Source organism: Ranitomeya variabilis, chromosome 2 (genome assembly GCF_051348905.1).
Source record: "Ranitomeya variabilis isolate aRanVar5 chromosome 2, aRanVar5.hap1, whole genome shotgun sequence".
Lineage (NCBI taxonomy): Eukaryota > Metazoa > Chordata > Amphibia > Anura > Dendrobatidae > Ranitomeya > Ranitomeya variabilis.
Genome location: NC_135233.1, coordinates 1,076,461,252 through 1,076,484,370, shown reverse-complemented (window position 1 = coordinate 1,076,484,370; position 23,119 = coordinate 1,076,461,252). Strand labels below are relative to the sequence as shown.

General features: G+C 45.2%; 1 protein-coding gene across 6 annotated transcripts in view; it reads left to right on the top strand.

Annotated features, from left to right (window-relative positions):
• Positions 1–23,119, top strand: part of LOC143808697 (cytochrome P450 2B11-like) — a 535,684-nt gene that overhangs the window by 320,251 nt on the left and 192,314 nt on the right. For all 6 annotated transcript variants that reach the window (XM_077291624.1, XM_077291619.1, XM_077291623.1 and 3 more), the window contains one exon: positions 11,347–11,509. In XM_077291624.1, the coding sequence (XP_077147739.1) occupies positions 11,347–11,509 (163 nt within the window). The remainder of the gene's footprint in view (positions 1–11,346; positions 11,510–23,119) is intronic.

Sequence of the window (23,119 nt, the reverse complement as noted above, 5' to 3'; positions counted from 1 at the left end):
GCTGTAGTCCAGCTGGCTTGGAGGCAAGGGATCCCACTTCAGGTGAGGTCCGTAAGCCTTTCCTACTTGCGCCAGATGGCGAGGTCCCTGCAGCTTAAAGCTTGCTGACAGGGTCCCCTCTCTCCTGTCCTAAGACAGATGTCTGTACCATAGGTAGTTTGAGCCTATTTATAGTATCTCTTAGATGACCCGGCTCTTAAGGTTACTGCTTCACCTCAGACTTGTTACATGCAATTGACATATAGTCCTATGCCCTCTGGTTCTGTCATGTGTCCTGGAGAACAACACAACCTCGGGCTCCCGGTTCCCAGCTTCTGCACTCTGATTCTGAGGGTGTTCTTCCGCTGTTCCCCTCCTGAGCCCTTTCCTTCACTGTGCTTCTTCCCTCTAAGCTCCTTCACAATTCAACTACTCAGGATATCTCTCCTTCCAGGAGTAGCAGCTCCCTTGTGGCTGCTCGGCCTCTACATCTGCTCCAGACATCCTTCTCCTCTCCTCACTCCTCTGCAGCTGAACTGGCTCCTCCTCCAGAACAGGAAACATAAAGTCCAAGGAAGCTCACCTGAATCCGGATCCTGAGCTCCCCCTCCTGGCCTTGATTCAGATGTGTTGAATGCGAGTGCCTTACTTGATAGAAAGAATCCTCCTTGCCTCCAAGCATGACATCACCCTCCCCGAAGGGAAGGCAATGTCACAGCAGCAACCGGCTACCTGGGGTGCTGCACTCTCCCCCATTAACTCCAGTACTCCGGTGCTGGTCTGCTCCGCTGCTGAATCTGCAGTCACTGGTGGCTGGATAGGCCGTGGTGTTTTCGTCTTCTTCAGCAGCATCTTACTTTTTGGCTCTGCTGGGGTCAAAGGTGCAGGCTGCAGGTCTTTTGTTGGTGCTGTCATCTTTTTCAGCAGTGCTGCTCCTTCTGGCTCCAGAGCCCTGGATCTTCTTTCCTGCTCTGGACAAGATGAGACTGCCGACGGACATTCGGTAAGGCTCCCGATGAAGGCCTCCTTCCACCCGGCCACAGATTCCAGCTCCAGTCGCATGAGCTGCTAGGTGAGTTCCTTCTCTTCTCTCCACAGGAGGACCGGATCTATCAACGATGTCGGGTACAGTTCTTATATGTCCCGGCTGGGAAAGTCCTCTTGCTCCATCCCACGCTCTGGCGTCCGCTCACCTCCCTCTGCCATGTTGATTTCCGGTTCTGCCTCCTCGGCATTGCTTCCCGCGATTTTGCTTCAAACAATATCAATTAATTTCAAATACAGTATAGTTACCCTCTAAGGGTATACTATCTTCACAATAAGAGTGCATAACGTCTCTCATAACTATCAACTATCTTTTCAGGTATGCTACATCACATATATATATTTTATACAAAAGTGCAAAACTTTATCTAATTCTCTAATATCAAAATTAATTCTAACGGTTCTCAAAACTGAGGTAGTGCAATTGTATGATTCTAGTTAATATTCAAGTCTATCAATCACATTCTTGAACAGCAGCAACGATGCAAGGGACCCGTTATCAACCCCCAATGTAGGGTATGGGCGGGCTACAAGGCGTATCCAGACCCAGTGTTCTGCCGTGCCAACGGGTTTTGCTTCAGGTCTCAATGTAAACAATTAACAATCCCTTTAAGGGTTCCACGTAAAACCAGTAGAAAGGACCTTAGGAGGTGCCAACTATTTTCATTACAGTTTGTGAACCATTCACTGTCCATGGCCTAAATGTTTTTTCAAACAAATAATCCCTTTAAACGGAAATCTGGGCAGGTTTATCAAACTTTTAAACTTTAGCAGTCTTTTAACTCTTTCAGCAGGTTAACTTTCAACTTTTTAACTATTCACTGTCACTTTAACATCCAGAAATTCTCTATAGCTCTTATGATTGCTGGGACAGGAATTGCTGTCTTTCCTGCTCCTCCCGATGTCTACAATGCTCCCTCCAAGTTATCATGGGGATCTCCCCCTGGAGTGTGATCACATATGCCATTTCAGGTCCCTCCTCAAACACAACAGGTTTGGTATAGTGAACCTGGGGCCCGCAGGTTGGAATTAGCAGGGCTGCCATCTGACACAAGCTGTCGTCCCCCTGGTCCCAGTACAGTTGACGGTCTGCTCTTCCATGCCTTGGTGTCGGCGGGGTCGGTAGAGGGCCCACTAGGGTGTCATCTAGCACAGGGGTGGTTGCAGTAAGATCAACCACTAGAGCGGGGTCAATAGCTGGGGCAGGAACAGTCGCTGGAGCAGGGTCTGTCACTGAGGCAGGGTCGTTCTTCATACCTGCTTCAGATGCGGTCCATCCAGTGCTGGTCTGCTCCACTGCTGAAGCCGCAGTCGCTGGTCACTGGACAGGCCACGGTGTTGTTGTCTTCCTCAGCAGCATCTCACTTTTCAGCTCTGCTGGGGTCAATGGTGCGGGCTGCATGTCTTTCGTTGGCACCACCATCTTTTTCAGCAGTGCTGATTCTTCTGGCTCCAGAGTGCCGGATCTTCTTTCCTGCTCTTGACCAGACAAGGCTGCCGATGGACGTTCAGTAAAGCTCCTGATGAAGGCCTCCTTCCTCCCGGCCACAGCTTCCAGCTCCAGTCGCATGAGCTGCCAGGTGAGTTCCTTCTCTTCTCTCTGCAGTAGGTCCGGATCCATCAACGATGTTGGGTACAGTTCTTGCAGGTCCCAGCTGGGAGAGCCTTCTTGCTCCATCCCACGCTCAGGGGTTCACTCTCCTCCCTCTGCCATGTTGATTTCCAGTTCTGCCTCCTTGGCGTTGCTTCCCGCGGTTTTGCGGCACCAAGCCAGTTTTCGTGGGCAGTTCCTTTTCTTCACTCCGCCATCCCAGATCAGGAGGCGGACCTCTCTAGTTGATGGGCATATTTCTCAGACATAGTAATACTGATGAGGGGTGGCCACGGTTTTCGCACCATTCCTCCAGGTGCCGCCCCCTACAAAGCACCCATTTCCTCCTGCACGTCACATGGTGCTATAATGGCGGTGGTTTGGGCGCAATTTACAGTTCAGTAGTCACACAGCAAATCACAGTCTCTTAGGTGCACATGACCCACTTCAATAGGTCGTTCCATCCTGTTCGTGATGCCAAATTGGAACGCCCACCAGGGCAGTGGGGTACTTGGTACTGGATCCGGTCTTAAAGGAGATGTCATGGTGGCTGCGACCCGGTCCATGGCCCTGTGTGTCTAAGTAAAGGGAAAGGTGTTTAAGGGGATTTGTAATGTCTATGTTCATGATGCCACCTGTGGTGTTCGGTCAGTGGGACCAACACTGCTTAAAGGGGTCCTCTGGGGTGATGGCATGGCAGCTAGATGGTATAACTTCCCACAGGTGAAGCATGTCCCCTGGGCTCCCACAGTGTGTGGCAAAGGTGATGTATGCTGACGAATAATTGGAGGACACAGAGTTTGCAGTCTTTTACCTGGTTTACTGATAGTAGCAGTCCTCAGTCCAGGGTACTAGGTGTAGGGTAGCTTAGTCCAGCCGGCTTGGAAGCAATAAGGGATCCCACTTCAGGTGAGGTCCGTAAGCCTTTCCTACTTGTGCCAGATGGCGAGGTCCCTGCGGCTTAAAGCTTGCTGACAGGGTCCCCTCTCTCCTGTCCTAAGACAGATGTCTAGAAAGCCAATAATTATTCCTGCTAGAGGATACGCAATCAATATATCATTATAAAGAAAGAAACTATCCAAAGTTATTGTATCCAAATAGGAAAAATAGAAAACTGTTCTACACAAAATTCATATAAGCATATAAACACACACGTATTTTGAACAATATTAGAAAAAACTTTATTTGATTGCATAAAACTGTTGTAACCATTAAAAAGTAGCCAATAGTGCTAGAAATGAGCCAAGAAAATACAAAAATGTTATCACCATAGGGTAGGCAGAGTTTTCACATCAACGCACATATTAAACTGTAGAGCAACATATCAATACATACATAATAGGGTTAGGGGCAGGGAGAAGGTGTTGTTAAATAAAAACTCAATGAAATCAGTTGTGCCTTGTTGCGAGCCCAAATCTCCAAGTCCTATAATCAATGGATACTTAGTAGATAGACAGTATGCACACACAGTGAAGTACAGAGTAAGTGTAGGTATAGCTTACCAAAACCCAGATGGTGATGCCGCAGCCCCTATGCGCATTTCGGCAGCGTGCCTTCATCAGGGGGAGTGGCATCACATCGGAAATATGCTCTTTTTAAGTGAGGACTAACCATTCAAGTCCAAAAATGCCCCACACCACGTGATCGGAAATGTACAGCAAAGGATGCCGGTAGTTGTAGTCTAATATAGATGAGGACACCGAGCGCCGAAATCAATGGTCATAATGCGGCGTGACACTCCCGGACAGAGTGAGGCCAGCGAGTGCATCATGGCAGGAGGCGAGGCGCCGAGACAGGGCCACAGACCACACAAGAGAGTGTGAACAGAGGTCCGCCCCAGCATCCCTCCCACCACCAGTGAATGACGCCAAAGCCGGCAACACCCCCGGGGCATCGAGGCGCATGCGCACCAACCAAGGATATGGTGATATAAAACAACGAGAAATATGGGGCAAGATAAAGGGGTGCCAGCCACAATAAACGTATAAAGCAAAATACCATACAATGTAAGTATATGTCTGTTAAGAGATTACCGCGCCTATGCCTGATAGTGACATAAATAATCTATAATATACACTCACTGGCCACTTTATTAGGTACACCTGTCCAACTTCTTGTTAACACTTAATTTCTAATCAGCCAATCACATGGCGGCAACTCAGTGCATTTAGGCATGTAGACATGGTCAAGACAATCTCCTGCAGTTCAAACCGAGCATCAGTATGGGGAAGAAAGGTGATTTGAGTGCCTTTGAACGTAGCATGGTTGTTGGTGCCAGAAGGGCTGGTCTGAGTATTTCAGAAACTGCTGATCTACTGGGATTTTCACGCACAACCATCTCTAGGGTTTACAGAGAATGGTCCGAAAAAGAAAAAAAATCCAGTGAGCGGCAGTTCCGTGGGCGGAAATGCCTTGTTGATGCCAGAGGTCAGAGGAGAATGGGCAGACTGGTTCGAGCTGATAGAAAGGCAACAGTGACTCAAATCGCCACCCGTTACAACCAAGGTAGGCCTAAGAGCATCTCTGAACGCACAGTGCGTCGAACTTTGAGGCAGACAGCAGCAGAAGACCACACCGGGTACCACTCCTTTCAGCTAAGAACAGGAAACTGAGGCTACAATTTGTACAAGCTCATCGAAATTGGACAGTAGAAGATTGGAAAAACGTTGCTTGGTCTGATGAGTCTCGATTTCTGCTGCGACATTCAGATGGTAGGGTCAGAATTTGGCGTAAACAACATGAAAGCATGGATCCATCCTGCCTTGTATGGAGCATCTTTGGGATGTGCAGCCGACAAATCTGCGGCAACTGTGTGATGCCATCATGTCAATATGCACCAAAATCTCTGAGGAATGCTTCCAGCACCTTGTTGAATCTATGCCACGAAGAATTGAGGCAGTTCTGAAGGCAAAAGGGGGTCCAACCCGTTACTAGCATGGTGTACCTAATAAAGTGGCCGGTGAGTGTATAACCTAGGACACAGACCTGGACACAGTGTACATGTGCAGAGATATAGAGCAGATATAAGTATCACTGAAATAAATGAGACCATTAAGGCAAAAAATGCAAAGATCAGTATATGTGAAAAAAACAATATATAGCTATAAAATGACTGTGTAGAATACAAGTAATAAAAGTGGTACTATGTGTATGCAGAATGAGAAAAAATGACTGTATAAAATAAATACGTGCAAAAAAGAAAAATAATAACCCAAATTACACTGGTCTACAACAAAAAAAAATTCTGGCATGGACTTTAAGAAGTTTTAGACTAATTTGAGGGTGCTGAATTCAAATCTGATCTTATAATTTCTCTATCACATCACATTTTTGCACTATAGGTACATAGCTCATTTTCAAGAATTCCATGATAAATATACACTCACCGGCCACTTTATTAGGTACACCATGCTAGTAACGGGTTGGACCCCCTTTTGCCTTCAGAACTGCCTCAATTCTTCGTGGCATAGATTCAACAAGGTGCTGGAAGCATTCCTCAGAGATTTTGGTCCATATTGACATGATGGCATCACACAGTTGCCGCAGATTTGTCGGCTGCACATCCCAAAGATGCTCCATACAAGGCAGGATGGATCCATGCTTTCATGTTGTTTACGCCAAATTCTGACCCTACCATCCGAATGTCGCAGCAGAAATCGAGACTCATCAGACCAAGCAACGTTTTTCCAATCTTCTACTGTCCAATTTCGATGAGCTTGTACAAATTGTAGCCTCAGTTTCCTGTTCTTAGCTGAAAGGAGTGGTACCCGGTGTGGTCTTCTTCTGCTGTAGCCCATCTGCCTCAAAGTTCGACGCACTGTGCGTTCAGAGATGCTCTTAGGCCTACCTTGGTTGTAACGGGTGGCAATTTGAGTCACTGTTGCCTTTCTATCAGCTCGAACCAGTCTGCCCATTCTCCTCTGACCTCTGGCATCAACAAGGCATTTCCGCCCACAGAACTGCCGCTCACTGGATTTTTTTTCTTTTTCGGACCATTCTCTGTAAACCCTAGAGATGATTGTGCATGAAAATCCCAGTAGATCAGCAGTTTCTGAAATACTCAGACCAGCCCTTCTGGCACCAACAACCATGCCACGTTCAAAGGCACTCAAATCACCTTTCTTCCCCATACTGATGCTCGGTTTGAACTGCAGGAGATTGTCTTGACCATGTCTACATGCCTAAATGCACTGAGTTGCCGCCATGTGATTGGCTGATTAGAAATTAAGTGTTAACAAGAAGTTGGACAGGTGTACCTAATAAAGTGGCCAGTGAGTGTAAGTAGTGTATGAAAAGAGCCAGTTTATTCGGTTCACTAAGGTAAATTTAGTTTTCATTTATTCTCCCAATGAATGTGAGAATGTCTTTGTTTTCTTTGAACATGCATAATTCCCATTTGTTATAACACCCTTGTTTTCTGTGCTACTAGGACTGCAGAGCTACAGCAGAGCATTGGGTGAAAACTGAATGGCCTCAGCGACAGAGTTTGGCATCTGGCGGTAAAAATGTCATCCATGATCCTCTAGTGGATAGGAAGGACGTTGTCTTTCCTCCCTTACACATAAAACTTGGATTGATGAAGCAGTTCGTGAAAGCTCTCAATCACAGTGGAGCATGCTTTAACTATATATGTTCAACTTTTCCTGGTCTTAGTGAAGAGAAGAAAAAGGCTGGAATATTTGATGGACCTCAAATAACAACACTTATGAGAGACCCAAATTTTATCACATCAATGAATGAGACAGAAGAAAGAGCTTGGAATGCATTTTGTAAGGTGGTGCAGAATTTTCATCTTGGATGTAGAATGAGTATCAAGAGTCACTATTTACACAGCCATTTGGACTTTTTTCCAGAGAACCTTGGGGATGTGAGCGAGGAACAAGGGGAGCGTTTTCATCAGGACATTAAAACAATGGAAGAATGGTATCCAGGCCGGTGGGACTCACATATGATGGCTGACTATTGCTGGAGCTTGATGAGAGACAACCCAGAAGCTGTACATCACAGATCAGCCAAGAAAAGAAAGTTCAAATAACTGCCATTTGTCATTCATCTGTGTGCCATATATATATATATGTGTTTTTATATTTTGTAGTTTAATTCTGTAAGTATATTTGATTTGCTGTACATAGACTTTGTAATCTTTGTTATTCCTTGATTAAAAATATACAAAATGTAGCACCGAAAATCATGTGTTTTTATCATAAAACATTAGGAGTCATTTTCATCAAAAATTGAAAATATCTCGAAATCCTGATGTGATAGCCAAAAACGGAGTTCATAATCGTAATCAGCAGCCAAAATTGACTTAAAATATGTTTTAAACCTTTTGCCAGAAAAATTGCGTTGACCAGTGTTATATGTATCTAAATATATACACATCTTTTGTAAAATATATAGAAGTGATAAATACTAAACATATAAAGAATATCCACAGAAAGTGAGCAGATCATCGAGTGAGGCCAAAACCACCAAACAGAAACACCAACACGGATAAATGTTGAAAGTGCTAATGTGCATTTAATATCAGTGAGATATAGCTATATATCCATTACAGCAATATGAAAATAAATCTGGAGTATAGCAATCTCCGTATAGAATTATAACACTGAAGACAGATGCCCAATAAATCACCACTAACAAAAATAGATGACTATATTAAACCTACAAAAACATGTTACCTTATTACAACCCCTAAAATATATATAGCACGCACATAGTGCATAAATTACGAAAGGAGAGAATATTTGACCCAGTGGACTAAGTAGTAAATGTCTACAAACACAACCCAAAGTGTAGTGTTATGTGACCTGAATGCTATCAAAACAAATTATAATAAATATGAATTTGTGAAAATAGAAATAAAAAATAAAAGAAACTAAATAGTGCAACACAGAAAACAAAGTGAAAGAATTACGTACATGCCTATAATAGTAAAGAACAGGCAAACGGTAACATGTGCTACTGTAATCTTGGTAGGTAAATACCTATAACAGTCCTGTGCATTATAAAGTGCAAAGTGCATATATCTGAAGTATTGGTCAACACTAATTAAACCTTAAAACCAAAAATGTCCACAAAAAAGTACTTTTATAGTTCATATTAGATCTCATATGGATATAATGGGCCTTCTTCAAAGATCATCATATAAGCGCCGGAGTATCATCGTGTTCAACACAAACAATCACAGGCATTCAAACTCTCCATATGGTCACCAGTCACATTCAGCGGACGGTGAACTCCATATCAAGGTCACATGTAGAGACATCATTCCTGTGGGTCAGGAAGAGACAGTCGGTAACCCACCACGATCGTACTAAGAAGCATAAGAAAATAGCACAAATCATTACCAATAAAATAAAAACAAGTTAAAAAGAACCAATAAAAACACACAAGAAAACATATTCATATACAACAAAAAGGATGCCAAAAAGAAAAAATAAAAGATCTCATGCACATGCACGGGGTCAGAGTCTAGATGAAAGGAGGGATTAATTTAATCCATTTGGTTGTAGGGTGCGTAGAGTCCAGATCCATTTAGCCTCTCTTTGTGCCAGGCAACGACTGAGATTGCCCCCATGAAGATTAGATTGAATATGGTCAATACATTTAACTCGAAGGCCTGATGGATCACAAGAATGATGTTGCTTAAAGTGCCTTGGAATTGTCTTCAGTTGTTCCAGATCATCTTCTTTCGCAGCTGCCACAATATCGTGTACATGTTCCCATACCCTAATCTTCAAGGCCCACGTAGTAAGGCCTATATAAATAAGGGAACATGGACAAGTTGCATGATAGATCACTGTTTGTGTGGAACAGTTTATCGAATGTGTAAGGACGAAATTCTGCCCGTCAGATGAGAGAAATTCTTTTGTTTTTTCTATGTTGGGGCAGGCGACACATTTGCCGCATGGTGCACATCCCCAGACATTATTTAATTTCTTAACCATGTTTGCAAATACATGGGGTTGATTCGTGGGTGAGTAATAACTCCTTACTAGGTGGTCACGCAGATTTTTACATCGTCGGGCGCTAACAACTGGTCTCTGAGGTAAGTATTGTCTTCAAGTCTTATCTGCTAACAAAATTGACCAATGTTTCTGCATCTTCTGCCACTGGGAATGGCAACGTGTCACCATCCTTAAAGACTCCATTCTTGGTTTCCTTGTTTTAACATACATCAATTTGTGGCGGTTGGCATTCCTTGCCCGATTTGGGATCTGTACATATTTAATAAAATAATTTTCTCATGGAAAAATGGTGTGGCCTCCTGCGCAAATTTCAGAGAGGGAAAGCCAGTGACTGGGGGCCGATATTAATAGCCTAGAAAGGGACCATGGTTATTGTCCCCCCCTGGCTAAAAACATCTGCCCCCAGCCACCCCCAGCCACCCCATCTGTAAGATGCACCAATTCTGGCTCTTAGCCTCTCTCTTCCCACTGCCCTGTAGCTGTGGCATATGGGGTAATAAGGGGTTAATGTCACCTTTGTATTGTAAGGTGACATTAAGCTGGCTTAGTAATGTCACCTTTGTATTGTAAGGAGACATTAAGCTGGCTTAGTAATAACGAGGTGTTAATAAGACACCTATCCATTACTAATCCTATAGTTTGTAAAGGGTTAAATAAACACACACATGTAGAATAAAGTCGTTTAATTAAATAAAGTACTAAACACTGTTTGACCATTTTATTGTTACTGGTAATCCAAGCTAAGCCCTCGATCTCCTGTAATAAATGAAAAAATAACAAACCAACAATATACCATACTTGTCCGGCGTAGAGTCAGTCATACACCATAATCCATATCTGGGGTTTATAAAGTTTTTACAACCGGGAGCGATACTAATGTGACCGTCCCAGTTGTAAACTACTGGGGAGTAAATGAAATGCCAGCTGATTTTCCCACGCTGAAGAGTTCATTTGAGTTCATGTCTGCAGGGAGCACAGCTTCGGTGATGTCACCTCTAGTCACTGAAACTCCGCTCCTAACATTTCATTAATTCCTCAGTGGTTTCCAGCCAGGGCAGTCAAAGCTCAAAGATCTTTAGTGATCGAAACGCATCGCTCTTCTCCCGTTGTGCTTTTGGAGAGCTTATTCCCACTGCTTTTAAATCGGCATAATAAAGTATCAAGCCTGAAATTTTACGAAAATGGAGCAGGAAAAAGTTTTTTTCTTCTCTTTTCTGACAAAGAAACACCTAACTCTGCAAAAAATGAGAGATTTAAAAATTTGCAAAAGTCTTATATTTTTAAGCATTAAATTCATTGTCTAGAATTTTAACAAAATTGCCAAGAATGACCAAATGATATTTAATAATCCCCCGATAGCTCCTTCTTGCTTCCTGCCGTGATGATGACCTCACTGTTGGTGACAGTAATTGGCTGCAGCGGTCATGTGTGTATGAATAATACACCATTGCCACAGGAAGTAACCAAAGAGCGAAGACCACCACCAGCACGGCAGTACTGAAGCCAAGAGTGTGTCAGATAAGGGGCTATGGGTTACTTCCTAATTTTATATAATTTTTTTCCTTGTGGCCCACTTTTTTTTAAAAAAGATATCAGAAAACACTTTTAGGAAAGAGATATTAGGGTATTAGATTTTCTGTCAGCATTGAAGAGAACAGGATTCGACATGTATACTAGCTGCTACAAAAATGCATCAAATGGAAGATATTAATGATAAGCTGTAAAATCATTTTAATAAATATTCCTATTATGTTTATCCAGATGTCAAAGAAATATGGACCAATATTCACAGTCTATCTAGGTGCCCAAAGGCTGGTTGTACTGTGTGGTTATGACACGGTGAAAGATGCTCTCGTCAACCATGCCGAGGAATTTTCTGGCAGGCCGCATACGGCGATGAGTTCTAAAATATCAGATAAGTATGGTAAGTAATAAACAGGATTGAAACGGTATCTGATTCAGAATACTCAGTGTTACATAAGTGAAAAAAAGACTTGGGTCTATAAAGTTCAAACTTTCTCCACTAGTTCTACATTCTTTTTCACTAAATTTTTTATCACCCATTGCATGTGAGAAAATCATCCAGCTCTCCTATAATTGCTGTTATAGTATTGGCCATTACTACCTCTTGTGATCGGCATTCCACATTCTGACTGTTCTAACTGTAAAGAACTAGTGATAGGCGAGCACTAATATGCTCGGGTGCTCGTTGCTTGGGTTGAGCAAATTGGAATGCTCGGGTGCTCGACCCGAGCAACAAGCCCAATGTAAGTCTATGAGAAAACAGAGCATTTTTGAAGCGACCACCCCGGGGGTCCTTTCGGGGTTTAAAAACATCTGAAATCGATGGGAACAGTGCTCAAATAACACAGGAACATCATGGGGATCGCCGCTGGAAGCATTCTTGTCTCCCAGGTCACTGCTGTGAACAATGTTGTCAGAGTCTTACGCCACTTTTACAGGTGCACAATAAAACGTGCAAAACCAAAATGGATTTTCCTGGGAAATATGTTAAGGAACATCCTTTCCATTGTAATGATTTGTATGTAAGGCAAAATAAATAACCCAAAATAAAAATGTTCCTCCACCACTTGGGCTATGTTCACATATAGTGTTTTTGATACTTTTTCAACTTTAGCATTGCTTTCAACCAAGACAAAAGCATCCACTGGGAAATGTAATTTTAACATTTTACAACCTTATTTGGCCATGTGGTGTGTGACACATCATCAGACACATCATGTTTCATTTATGAAGTAGGAATTCTGAAAGTCACAAAGTCTATTTTTATAGGACCAGCAGTCGACCCTCACTACTGTATTCTTAGAGAGCCATCAGCTGGCTATGCTTTGTTGTTCACATTATTAAACAGTGGGTCCCTTATAAAGGTTGCCCATGTAGTGAATGCAAGGCCTACCCCAAATTTGCACGCACCCCAATCCCACTTGGAATAAATGTAGACTATGGCCTCCAAAAAATGTTTTCCCAGCTTAAAGCAACTGGTCTCCTGTTATGATCTGGTGGCCTAAGAGCGGCATGAGACGTACTCTGGAGAATGTGGTAACTGTACTGACCGCAGACCCTGGACTTAACACCGCAACTAGAAGTAGCCGTGTGATGTACCTACCAATCCTAGACACCTCGTCACAGCCCGGAGGACTAATTAACCCTATAGATAGAAAAGGGAAAACTATCTTGCCTCAGAGAAAATTCCCAAAGGATAGGCAGCCCCCCACAAATATTGACTGTGAGAGGAGAGGAAGGAACATACACAGGCTGAAAACAGAATTTAGCAAAGGAGGCCAATCTAGCTAGATAGAAAAGATAGGACAGAGAACTATGCGGTCAGTATTTAAAATACTAAGAAATGTCCACCACAGATAATACAAAAAAACTCCAAATCTAACTAAAGACTTGGAGGGTAAATCTGCCTCTCCAGAGATTCCAGCTAGGCTGCATAAATCCTTACACAGATTAAGCTGGACAAGAAAAAACATGCAATGCACTGAACAATGAGGCCCACAACATGTGGGCAGAAAAACAAGCAGAACTTATCTTGAAGAAATGAACTGCAAGCAGGGGCGACCAGGAAGGAAAGTGAATCCTCCAGAAACAATGAACAACTGGCACTCACCAAAGGGTGAGGCCAGACTAAATAGCCTCGTCCGAAGTGGACGCACCTGATGACTGCTGTGAAGGACAAACAGCAGCACTACCACTTATAACCACCGGAGGGAGCCCAAGAGCAGAACCCACAACAGAATTCACAACAGTACCCTGCCTTGAGGAGGGGTCACCGAACCCTCACCAGAGCCCCCAGGCTGATCAGGACGAGCCAAATGGAAGGCACGAACCAAATCGCCAGCATGAACATCGGAGGCAACAACCCAAGAATTATCCTCCTGGCCATAACCCTTCCACTTGACAAGATACTGAAGCCTCCGTCTTGAAAAACGAGAATCCAAGATCTTCTGCACCACATACTCCAACTCCACATCAATCAACACCGGGGCAGGAGGATCAACAGAGGGAACCACGGGCACCACATATTTCCGCAACAAAGATCTATGAAAAACATTATGGATGGAAAAAGAGGCTGGAAGGGCCAAACGAAAAGACACTGGATTGATAATCTCAGAAATCCTATAAGGACTAGGGTTGAGCGAAACGGATCGTTCATTTTCATAAGTCGACGACTTTTGGCAAAGTCGGCATCTCATGAAACCGAGCCGATCCCTGTGTGGGGTCTGCCATGCGGTACGCGACTTTCGCGCCAAAGTCGCGTTTCAATGACGCTAAAAGCGCCATTTCTCAGCCAATGAAGGTGGACGCAGAGTGTGGGCAGCGTGATGACATAGATCTCAGTCCCCACCATCTTAGAGAAGGGCATTGCAGTGATTGGCTTGCTTTCTGCGGCGTCACAGGGGCTATAAAGGGGCGTTCCCGCCGACCGCCATCTTACTGCTGCTGATCTGAGCATAGGGAGAGGTTGCTGCCGCTTCTTCAGAAGCAGGGATAGTGATAGGCAGGGTACATAAAGCTACAAACCGCTTGTGCTGTAGCGATTTCCACTGTCCAACACCACCTTTTGTTTGCAGGGACAGTGGAAGCTACATTTTTTTTTCCTCAGCGCTGTAGCTCATTGGGCTGCAGTAGAAGGCTCCCTGATCCTGATAGCTGCATTGCTGTGCCTGTGTGTACGCCGCTGTGCAAACCAACTGCTTTTTTCAAAGCACAAATCCTGTTTTTCCTTCCTTTCTGCACAGCTATCTTGTGTGTTTGTCCACACTTTTGTGTGCAGCAGTCCTTTTTATAGCTGCCTGCCATACTTTTCTGAGATAACTGCAGGAAGATAAATATTGGCAAGTCTGCCTCCGTGCCATTGCTGTGTGTGGCATCTGTCTCTCATTTTGTGCCACCGAAAACCACTGTGTAATACTTGGCCATTTTTTTTGGGGGGGGTACATTCTCCCTTTTCAAAAAAAAAAATTAGTGGGAGATAAATATTGGCAAGTCTGCCTCCGTGCCATTGCTGTGGGTGGCATCTGTCTCTCATTGTGTGGCACCGAAAACCACTGTGTAATACTTGGCCATTTTTTTTGGGGGGGGTTCATTCTCCCTTTTAAAAAAAAAATAATTAGTGGGAGATAAATATTGGCAACTCTGCCTCTGTGCCAGTCCTGTGTGTGGCATCTGTCTCTCATTGTGTGCCACCGAAAACCACTGTGTAATACTTGGCCATTTTTTTTTTTTTTGGGTACATTCTCCCTTTTCAAAAAAAAAATTAGTGGGAGATAAATATTGGCAAGTCTGCCTCCGTGCCATTGCTGTGGGAGGCATCTGTCTCTCGTTGTGTGGCACCGAAAACCACTGTGTAATACTTGGCCATTTTTTTTTGGGGGGGTACATTCTCCCTTTTCAAAAAAAAATAATTAGTGGGAGATAAATATTGGCAACTCTGCCTCTGTGCCAGTCCTGTGTGTGGCATCTGTCTCTCATTGTGTGCCACCGAAAACCACTGTGTAATACTTGGCCATTTTTTTTTTATTGGGTACATTCTCCCTTTTCAAAAAAAAAATTAGTGGGAGATAAATATTGGCAAGTCTGCTTCCGTGCCATTGCTGTGGGTGGCATCTGTCTCTCGTTGTGTGGCACCGAAAACCACTGTGTAATACTTGGCCATTTTTTTTTGGGGGGGTACATTCTCCCTTTTCAAAAAAAAATAATTAGTGGGAGATAAATATTGGAAAGTCTGCCTCCGTGCCATTGCTGTGGGTGGCATCTGTCTCTCGTTGTGTGGCACCGAAAACCACTGTGTAATACTTGGCCATTTTTTTTTTTTGGGGTACATTCTCCCTTTTCAAAAAAAAAAATTAGTGGGAGATAAATATTGGCAAGTCTGCCTCCGTGCCATTGCTGTGGATGGCATCTGTCTCTCGTTGTGTGGCACCGAAAACGACTGTGTAATACTTGGCCATTTTTTTTGGGGGGGTACATTCTCCCTTTTCAAAAAAAAATAATTAGTGGGAGATAAATATTGGCAAGTCTGCCTCTGTGCCAGTCCTGTGTGTGGCATCTGTCTCTCATTGTGTGCCACCGAAAACCACTGTGTAATACTTGGCCATTTTTTTGAAGGGGGGAAAATTCTCCCTTTTCAAAAAAAAAAATTAGTGGGAGATAAATATTGGCAAGTCTGCCTCCGTGCCATTGCTGTGTGTGGCATCTGTCTCTCATTGTGTGGCACCAAAAACCACTGTGTAATACTTGGCCATTTTTTTGGGGGGGTACATGCTCCCTTTTCAAAAAAAAATAATTAGTGGGAGATAAATATTGGCAACTCTGCCTCTGTGCCAGTCCTGTGTGTGGCATCTGTCTCTCATTGTGTGCCACCGAAAACCACTGTGTAATACTTGGCCTTTTTTTTTGGGGGGGGGGGGTAAATTCTCCCTTTTAAAAAAAAAATAATAGTGGGAGATTAAGATTGGCATTTCTGCTTGAGTGCTGGTCCTGTGTGTGCCATCTGTCTCAAATTATTGGGGCACAGAAAACCTAGTGTGTAACATTGGGCCTGATTTTCCTTTCAGTGTCAGGCACCTATAAAGGAATATATAAATCCTACAGAAGTTTGAGTTCAACTTATAAGTTGTTTTACAGTAACAAATAGCGTTACTTTGGTTACGTTTTGCAAACAATGAGGAAGTCTAGTGGAAGAGGTCGTGGCCGTGGGCGGTCATTGTCAGCTGGTAATGATGGTAGTGGTGGTGGAGCATCAGGTGGTCATGGTAAAATCAGTATAGCACCTAAGTCTCGAGTTGTTGAGCCAGGTTCGTTGTCTGGCTACACAAGGCCTCGAACGCTCTCATTTCTGGGAGTAGGAAAACCACTTTTGAAGCCGGAGCAGGAGGAACAAGTATTGGCTTTCATTGCTGACTCTGCCTCTAGCTCTTTCGCCTCCTCCTCGGAAAGTGCCAAATGTCAGAGCAGTGCATCGTCAGTGGATGCTCCCGGTCAGGAACAAGTCGCTTCCTTGTGTCCTTCACTAAAAACAACAGTGAAGGATGCGTCAGTCGACACAACAGGTTACTACATGGAGCTCTTTACACATACCGTTCCTGGGTTAGACAGTGAAACAGTTAACAGGCCATGCCCATTAGAAGTTGAATCGGACATGGAGTGCACAGATGCACAGCCACAGCCAGATTACTATGCTGTTCCTTTGACTCAGACCAGAACATTGCCCTCGCAGTGTACTGAGGCAGAATCAAAACCAGCGGAGACTATGGTGCCCCGTCACGAACGCTATACCACCGGCTTACACGGTGACACAGACGAAGTTGCACACGACATAGAAGAGGAGGTCATAGATGACCCAGTTGTGGACCCCGATTGGCAGCCATTGGGGGAACAGGGTGCAGGCGGCAGTAGTTCTGAAGCCGAGGAGGAGGAGCCGCAGCAGGCATCAACATCACAACAGGTTCCATCTACCGGGCCCATATCTGGTCAAAAACGCGTGGCAAAACCAAAACCAGTTGGAGGACAGCGTGGCCATCCGGTTAAAGAAGCTCAGTCTGCAATGCCTGAAAAGGTATCCGATAGTAGAAAGAGTGCAGTCTGGCATTTTTTTAAACAACTTCCAAATGATCAGCGCAAAGTCATCTGTCAAAAATGTTCAACTACCTTAAGCATAGGTCAGAATCTTAAAAGTCTAAATACAAGTTGCATGCATAGACATTTATCCACCATGCATTTGCAAGCCTGGACTAACTACCAAACGTCCCTAAAGGTTGCAGCACCCTCGGCCAATGAAGCTAGTCAGCAACGCTACATCCCTTCCCTCCCTGTAAGACGACCATTTCCCACACCACCTGCAGTATCTGTGCAGCTTTCTTCGCCAGGCCAAAGCAGTCAGGGAATCACCAGGTTAGTAGTAGGAAACACTGCATGTAGGGCACCGGCAAGAATACCATCTCCAACCCTCTCAGTCACCCATGTCCACCGGCACCACCGCTAGTTCCACGATCTCCATCTCTCCAGTCCAGCTCACCCTACATGAGACTCTTGTTAGGAAAAGGAAGTACTCATCCTCGCATCCACGTACTCAGGGTTTGAACGCCCACATTGCTAGACTAATCTCATTAGAGATGATGCCCTACCGGTTAGTTGAAAGCGAAGCTTTCAAAGCGCTGATGGATTACGCTGTACCACGCTACGAGCTACCCAGTCGGCACTTCTTTTCTAGAAAAGCCATCTAAGCCCTCCAACAGCATGTTAAAGACCGCATCGTCCATGCACTCAGGCAGTCTGTAACTACAAAGGTGCACCTGACAACAGATGCATGGACCAGTAGGCATGGCCAGGGACGTTACGTGTCCATCATGGCACACTGGGTGAATGTGGTGGATGCAGGCTCCACAAGGGAAAGCAATATTGGGACAGTTCTGCCTAGCCCACGGTCAAGGAAAGAGTTGGCTGTAGGCGTTCGCCCCCCTCCTCCTCTTCCTCCTCCTCATGCAGAAGCGAGAGCTCATCCACAGACCGCAGTCGAACATCCACTCCATCCGCAGCTGCCACTGTTGCACACCAGGTGTGCCATTATGGGACAGCTAGTGGCAAGCGTCAGCAGGCTGTATTGGCAATGAAGTGTTTGGGTGACAACAGACACACCGCGGAATTTCTGTCCGAGTTCTTGCAGAATGAAACTCAGTCATGGCTGGGCACTGTACATCTTGAGGCAGGCAAGGTAGTGAGTGATAACGGAAGGAATTTCATGGCTGCCATAGCCCTTTCCCAACTGAAACACATTCCTTGCCTGGCTCACACCTTAAACCTGGTGGTGCAGTGCTTCCTGAAAAGTTACCCAGGGTTACCCGACCTGCTCCTCAAAGTGCGCAGACTTTGCTCGCATATCCGCCGTTCGCCCGTACACTCCAGCCGTATGCAGAACTATCAGCAGTCTTTGAACCTTCCCCAGCATCGCCTAATCATCGACGTTGCAACAAGGTGGAACTCCACACTGCACATGCTTCAGAGACTGTGCGAACAGAGGCGTGCTGTTATGTTTTTGTGGGAGGATACACATACACGGGCAGGCAGTTGGATGGCAGACATGGAGTTGTCAGGTGTGCAGTGGTCGAAGCTACAAGACCTGTGTCAAGTCCTTCAGTGTTTTGAGGAATGCACATGGCTGGTTAGTGCAGACAACGCCATAATAAGCATGAGCATCCCCCTAATGCGTCTGCTGATGCAAAGTTTGACGCACATAAAGGAGCAGGCGTCTGCAGCCGAGGAAGAGGAAAGCCTTGATGACAGTCAGCCATTGTCTGGTCAGGGCCTTGTAGAGGACGCGGTAGCGGGCAAAGAGGAGGAGGAGGACGAGGAGAATGATGGGGATGAGTACTTTTTGAATGAGGAAGCTTCTCCTGGGCCAACAGAAATTAGTGGCATTGCAAGGCCGGGTTCTGTTTTTTTAAGGGAGACAAGTGACGTAGATTTGCCTGTAACTGCCCCTCCAACCAGCACAACCGCAGATTTGACAACTGGAACTTTGGCCCACATGGCGGATTATGCCTTACGTATCCTAGATACTTTGCCGGTATCGGCCGATACTTTCCGATACCGATACTTTCAAGTATCGGATGGTATCGCTCAACACTAGCGATGACGATTACTGGTTGGCCTGCATCCTTGACCCTCGCTATAAAGGCAAATTGCAAAATATTATGCCACATGAGAACCTCGAACAAATATTAGCAACCAAACAAGCTACTCTTGTAGACCGTTTGATTCAGGCATTCCCAGCACACAGCGCCGGTGATGGTTCTCACACAAGCTGCAAGGGGCTACATGGCAGAGGTGTTAGAGGTGCACAGATCAGAAGTGGCATTGGACAGAGGGGTTTTCTGACCAGGTTGTGGAGTGATTTCGCAATGACCGCAGACAGGACAGGTACTGCAGCATCTATTCAAAGTGACAGGAGACAACATTTGTCCAGTATGGTTACTAACTATTTTTCATCCCTTATCGATGTTCTCCCTCAACCGTCATTCCCATTTGATTACTGGGCATCCAAATTAGACACCTGGCCTGAATTGGCAGAATATGCATTGCAGGAGCTTGCTTGCCCAGCAGCTAGTGTGCTATCAGAAAGAGTATTCAGTGCTGCTGGTTCAATATTAACCGAAAAAAGGACTCGTCTGGCTACCCAAAATGTGGATGATCTCACCTTCATTAAAATGAACCACTCCTGGATTTCAAATTATTTTGCCCCACCTTTCCCGGCTGACACCTAGCTTTCCTATAAAAATTGCTTGCTTGTGGACTGGTCTTACTGAGTGTTCCAATCTCTTAATTTGCAGCAGCTGTTTGTCCAGCATACGACATGTTTACACCTCCCCCAATGGGAAAACTCCCCCCACAGGGCCGTGGTCTCGCCACTTGGCGCAAGCACCCGTTACAGTGCTGTTTGTCTGAAGAGGTGGGTGTGCCCGCTTTTGGTCGAGGGCACTGCCACTGGGTCCCTCATAGTACAATGTAGTGTCTCTGGCGGTGGTGGTGCGCACCCAACGTCAGACACACTGTTGTAACATGAGGGGCCCTGGGGCAGTACCGCCGGCCACAAGAGAGTTCCCCCCCCAGCTCAAACTGTGCTCTACCACGTTCAAAATTATCTCGCACAGCTCCACCAATGTTTAGTCTATGCGCTGACATCATTCAATGCCTGGCCCTGACAAACAATACCAATTTGTTGACATCTATGATGCTAGTTAAAGTAGTCTGGGTCAGTGTCCTATATTGACACCAGTAAATAGTAATTTACTGCCAAATTACTTTGTCATAAACTCTGCAGATGAGCCCACCCCTGTACCTAAGCATGCCACCCTTTTTTAATTTATTGTTGTTTTGCGAGACATTAACATCTATTTATTTTTTGGGAGTACTAACTGTGTCAGACACTCCTTGCAATACTCCTCCACTGACCACAAAGCTGCCTGTGTATCCATGTAACCGATTTAAAACTGCTATGAGCCTATTGTTTGTTATGTTAGGCCTTTGTTAGCCTGTCTGCGGTCCCTACTTGCAATACTCCTCCACTGACCACAATGCTGCCTTGAGTGCCTGCCTGTGTATCCATGTAACCGATTTAAAACTGCCATGAGCCTATTGTTTGTTATTTTAGGCCTTTGTTAGCCTGTCTGCGGTCCCTACTTGCAATACTCCTCCAGTGGCCACAATGCTGCCTGGAGTGCCTGCCTGTGTATCCATGTAACCGATTTAAAACTGCCATGAGCCTATTGTTTGTTATTTTAGGCCTTTGATAGCCTGTCTGCGGTCCCTACTTGCAATACTCCTCCACTGACCACAATGCTGCCTGGAGTGCCTGCCTGTGTATCCATGTAACCGATTTAAAACTGCCATGAGCCTATTGTTTGTTATGTTAGGCCTTCGTTAGCCTGTCTGCGGTCCCTTCTTGCAATACTCCTCCACTGACCACACCAATGCTGCCCGTGTACCCCTGGAACCTATTTAAAAGTTCATAGAGCCTAGTTATATATTTTATTTACTATTAATAAGGCCATGATGGACTACGCTGTACCACGCTACAAGCTAACCAGTCGACACTTCTTTTGCGAGAAAAGCCATCCCAACCCTCCACCAGCATGTAAACGACCGCATTGTCCATGCACTCTGGCAATCTGTGAGTACAAAGGTGCACCTGACAACAGACGCATGGACCTGTAGGCATGGCCACGGAAGATTACGTGTCCATTACGGCGCAATGGGTTAATGTGGTGGATGCATGGTCCACAGGGGACAGCCTACTAAGTCTGTCTGCAGTCCATAATTCAAATTGTCCTCCACTGTCTAAATCGGAGCTTCAACCTTCTGGCTTTCGGCCTATAGTATCAGAAATTAAACTGCATTTGGCCTTCAACTTTGGTTACAGCCTACTAACGGTGTCTGTCGCTCCCTGGTGTTGTTCTCCACTGTATAAAGCTGAGCTTCCACCTTCTGGCTTTCGGCCTATAGTATCAGATATTAAACTGCATTTGGCCTTCAACTTTGGTTACGGCCTACTAACGGTGTCTGCCCCTCCCTGGTGTTGACCTCCACTGTATAAAGCTGAGCTTCAACCTTCTGGCTCTCATTAAGTGCTGTTTTTTAAAAAACTTGGTGGTTACAGCCTACTAACGGTGTCTGCCCCTCACTGGTGTTTGCCCTCAACTGAATAAAGCTGAGCTTCAACCTTCTGGCTTTCGGCCTATAGTATCAGATATTAAACTGCATTTGGCCTTCAACTTTGGTTACGGCCTACTAACGGTGTCTGCCCATCCCTGGTGTTGACCTCCACTGTATAAAGCTGAGCTTCAACTTTCTGGCTCTCATTAAGTGCTGTTTTTTAAAAAAACTTGGTGGTTACAGCCTACTAACGGTGTCTGCCCCTCACTGGTGTTTGCCCTCAACTGAATAAAGCTGAGCTTCAACCTTCTGGCTTTCGGCCTATAGTATCAGATATTAAACTGCATTTGGCCTTCAACTTTGGTTACGGCCTACTAACGGTGTCTGCCCCTCCCTGGTGTTGACCTCCACTGTATAAAGCTGAGCTTCAACCTTCTGGCTCTCATTAAGTGCTGTTTTTTAAAAAACGTGGTGGTTACAGCCTACTAACGGTGTCTGCCCCTCCCTGGTGTTGACCTCCACTGTATAAAGCTGAGCTTCAACCTTATGGCTCTCATTAAGTGCTGTTTTTTAAAAACTTGGTGGTTAGGGCCTACTAACGGTGTCTGCCCCTCCCTGGTGTTGTCCTCCACTGTATAAAGCTGAGCTTCAGTCTTTAGGCTTTTGGCCTAAAGTATCAGATATTAAACTGCATTTGGCCTATTAGTGTGTTTGGACCCTTAAAACAGTGTCTGCTGCTCCTGGGTTTGCTACTCCACTGAACAAAGCAATGCCGCCTGTTTAGTCCTGTTACCAATTTTGAACTGCATTTAGCCTACTTTATTCTTTGGCCCTATATCTGTTTCCTCCTCATCCTGCCCATTGCCCAGCCACTGCTAGATGAGTCTGCTGGTACATTGACCTAGACCACTACATTCCCCTTGCACTCTACACAGCCAGAATCTGACCCTGCTGAAAGTAAGGTTCCCCTTCCCGCATGTTATACCACCTTACACAGGGACAAAGAGGAAGGTGCAGATGAAAGTGCAGGTTCCTTCATCAGGTGGGGGGGCATACTCGTTGGCGACGTCACTGGCACAGGGCCTCTCAGAGTACGCAAAAGTGTCGCTGCTGGTGGGAGGCGCCCCTGCCATGCAAACACACCGCTGTACTTTGAGGGGCCCTATGCCAGTGCCAATGCGAACGAGTGGGCCCCCCCTGCTTGCTCAGGATCACAGCACTTGCAACGTTGAAATACTTACCTCTCCCTGCTCCACCGCCGTGACGTAGTCCACGTTTCCTGGGCCCACTAAAACCTTGAACCAGCCCTACCCCCCACAACTTTTGCCAAATGACCCCCAAGTTCCAATGAACAACT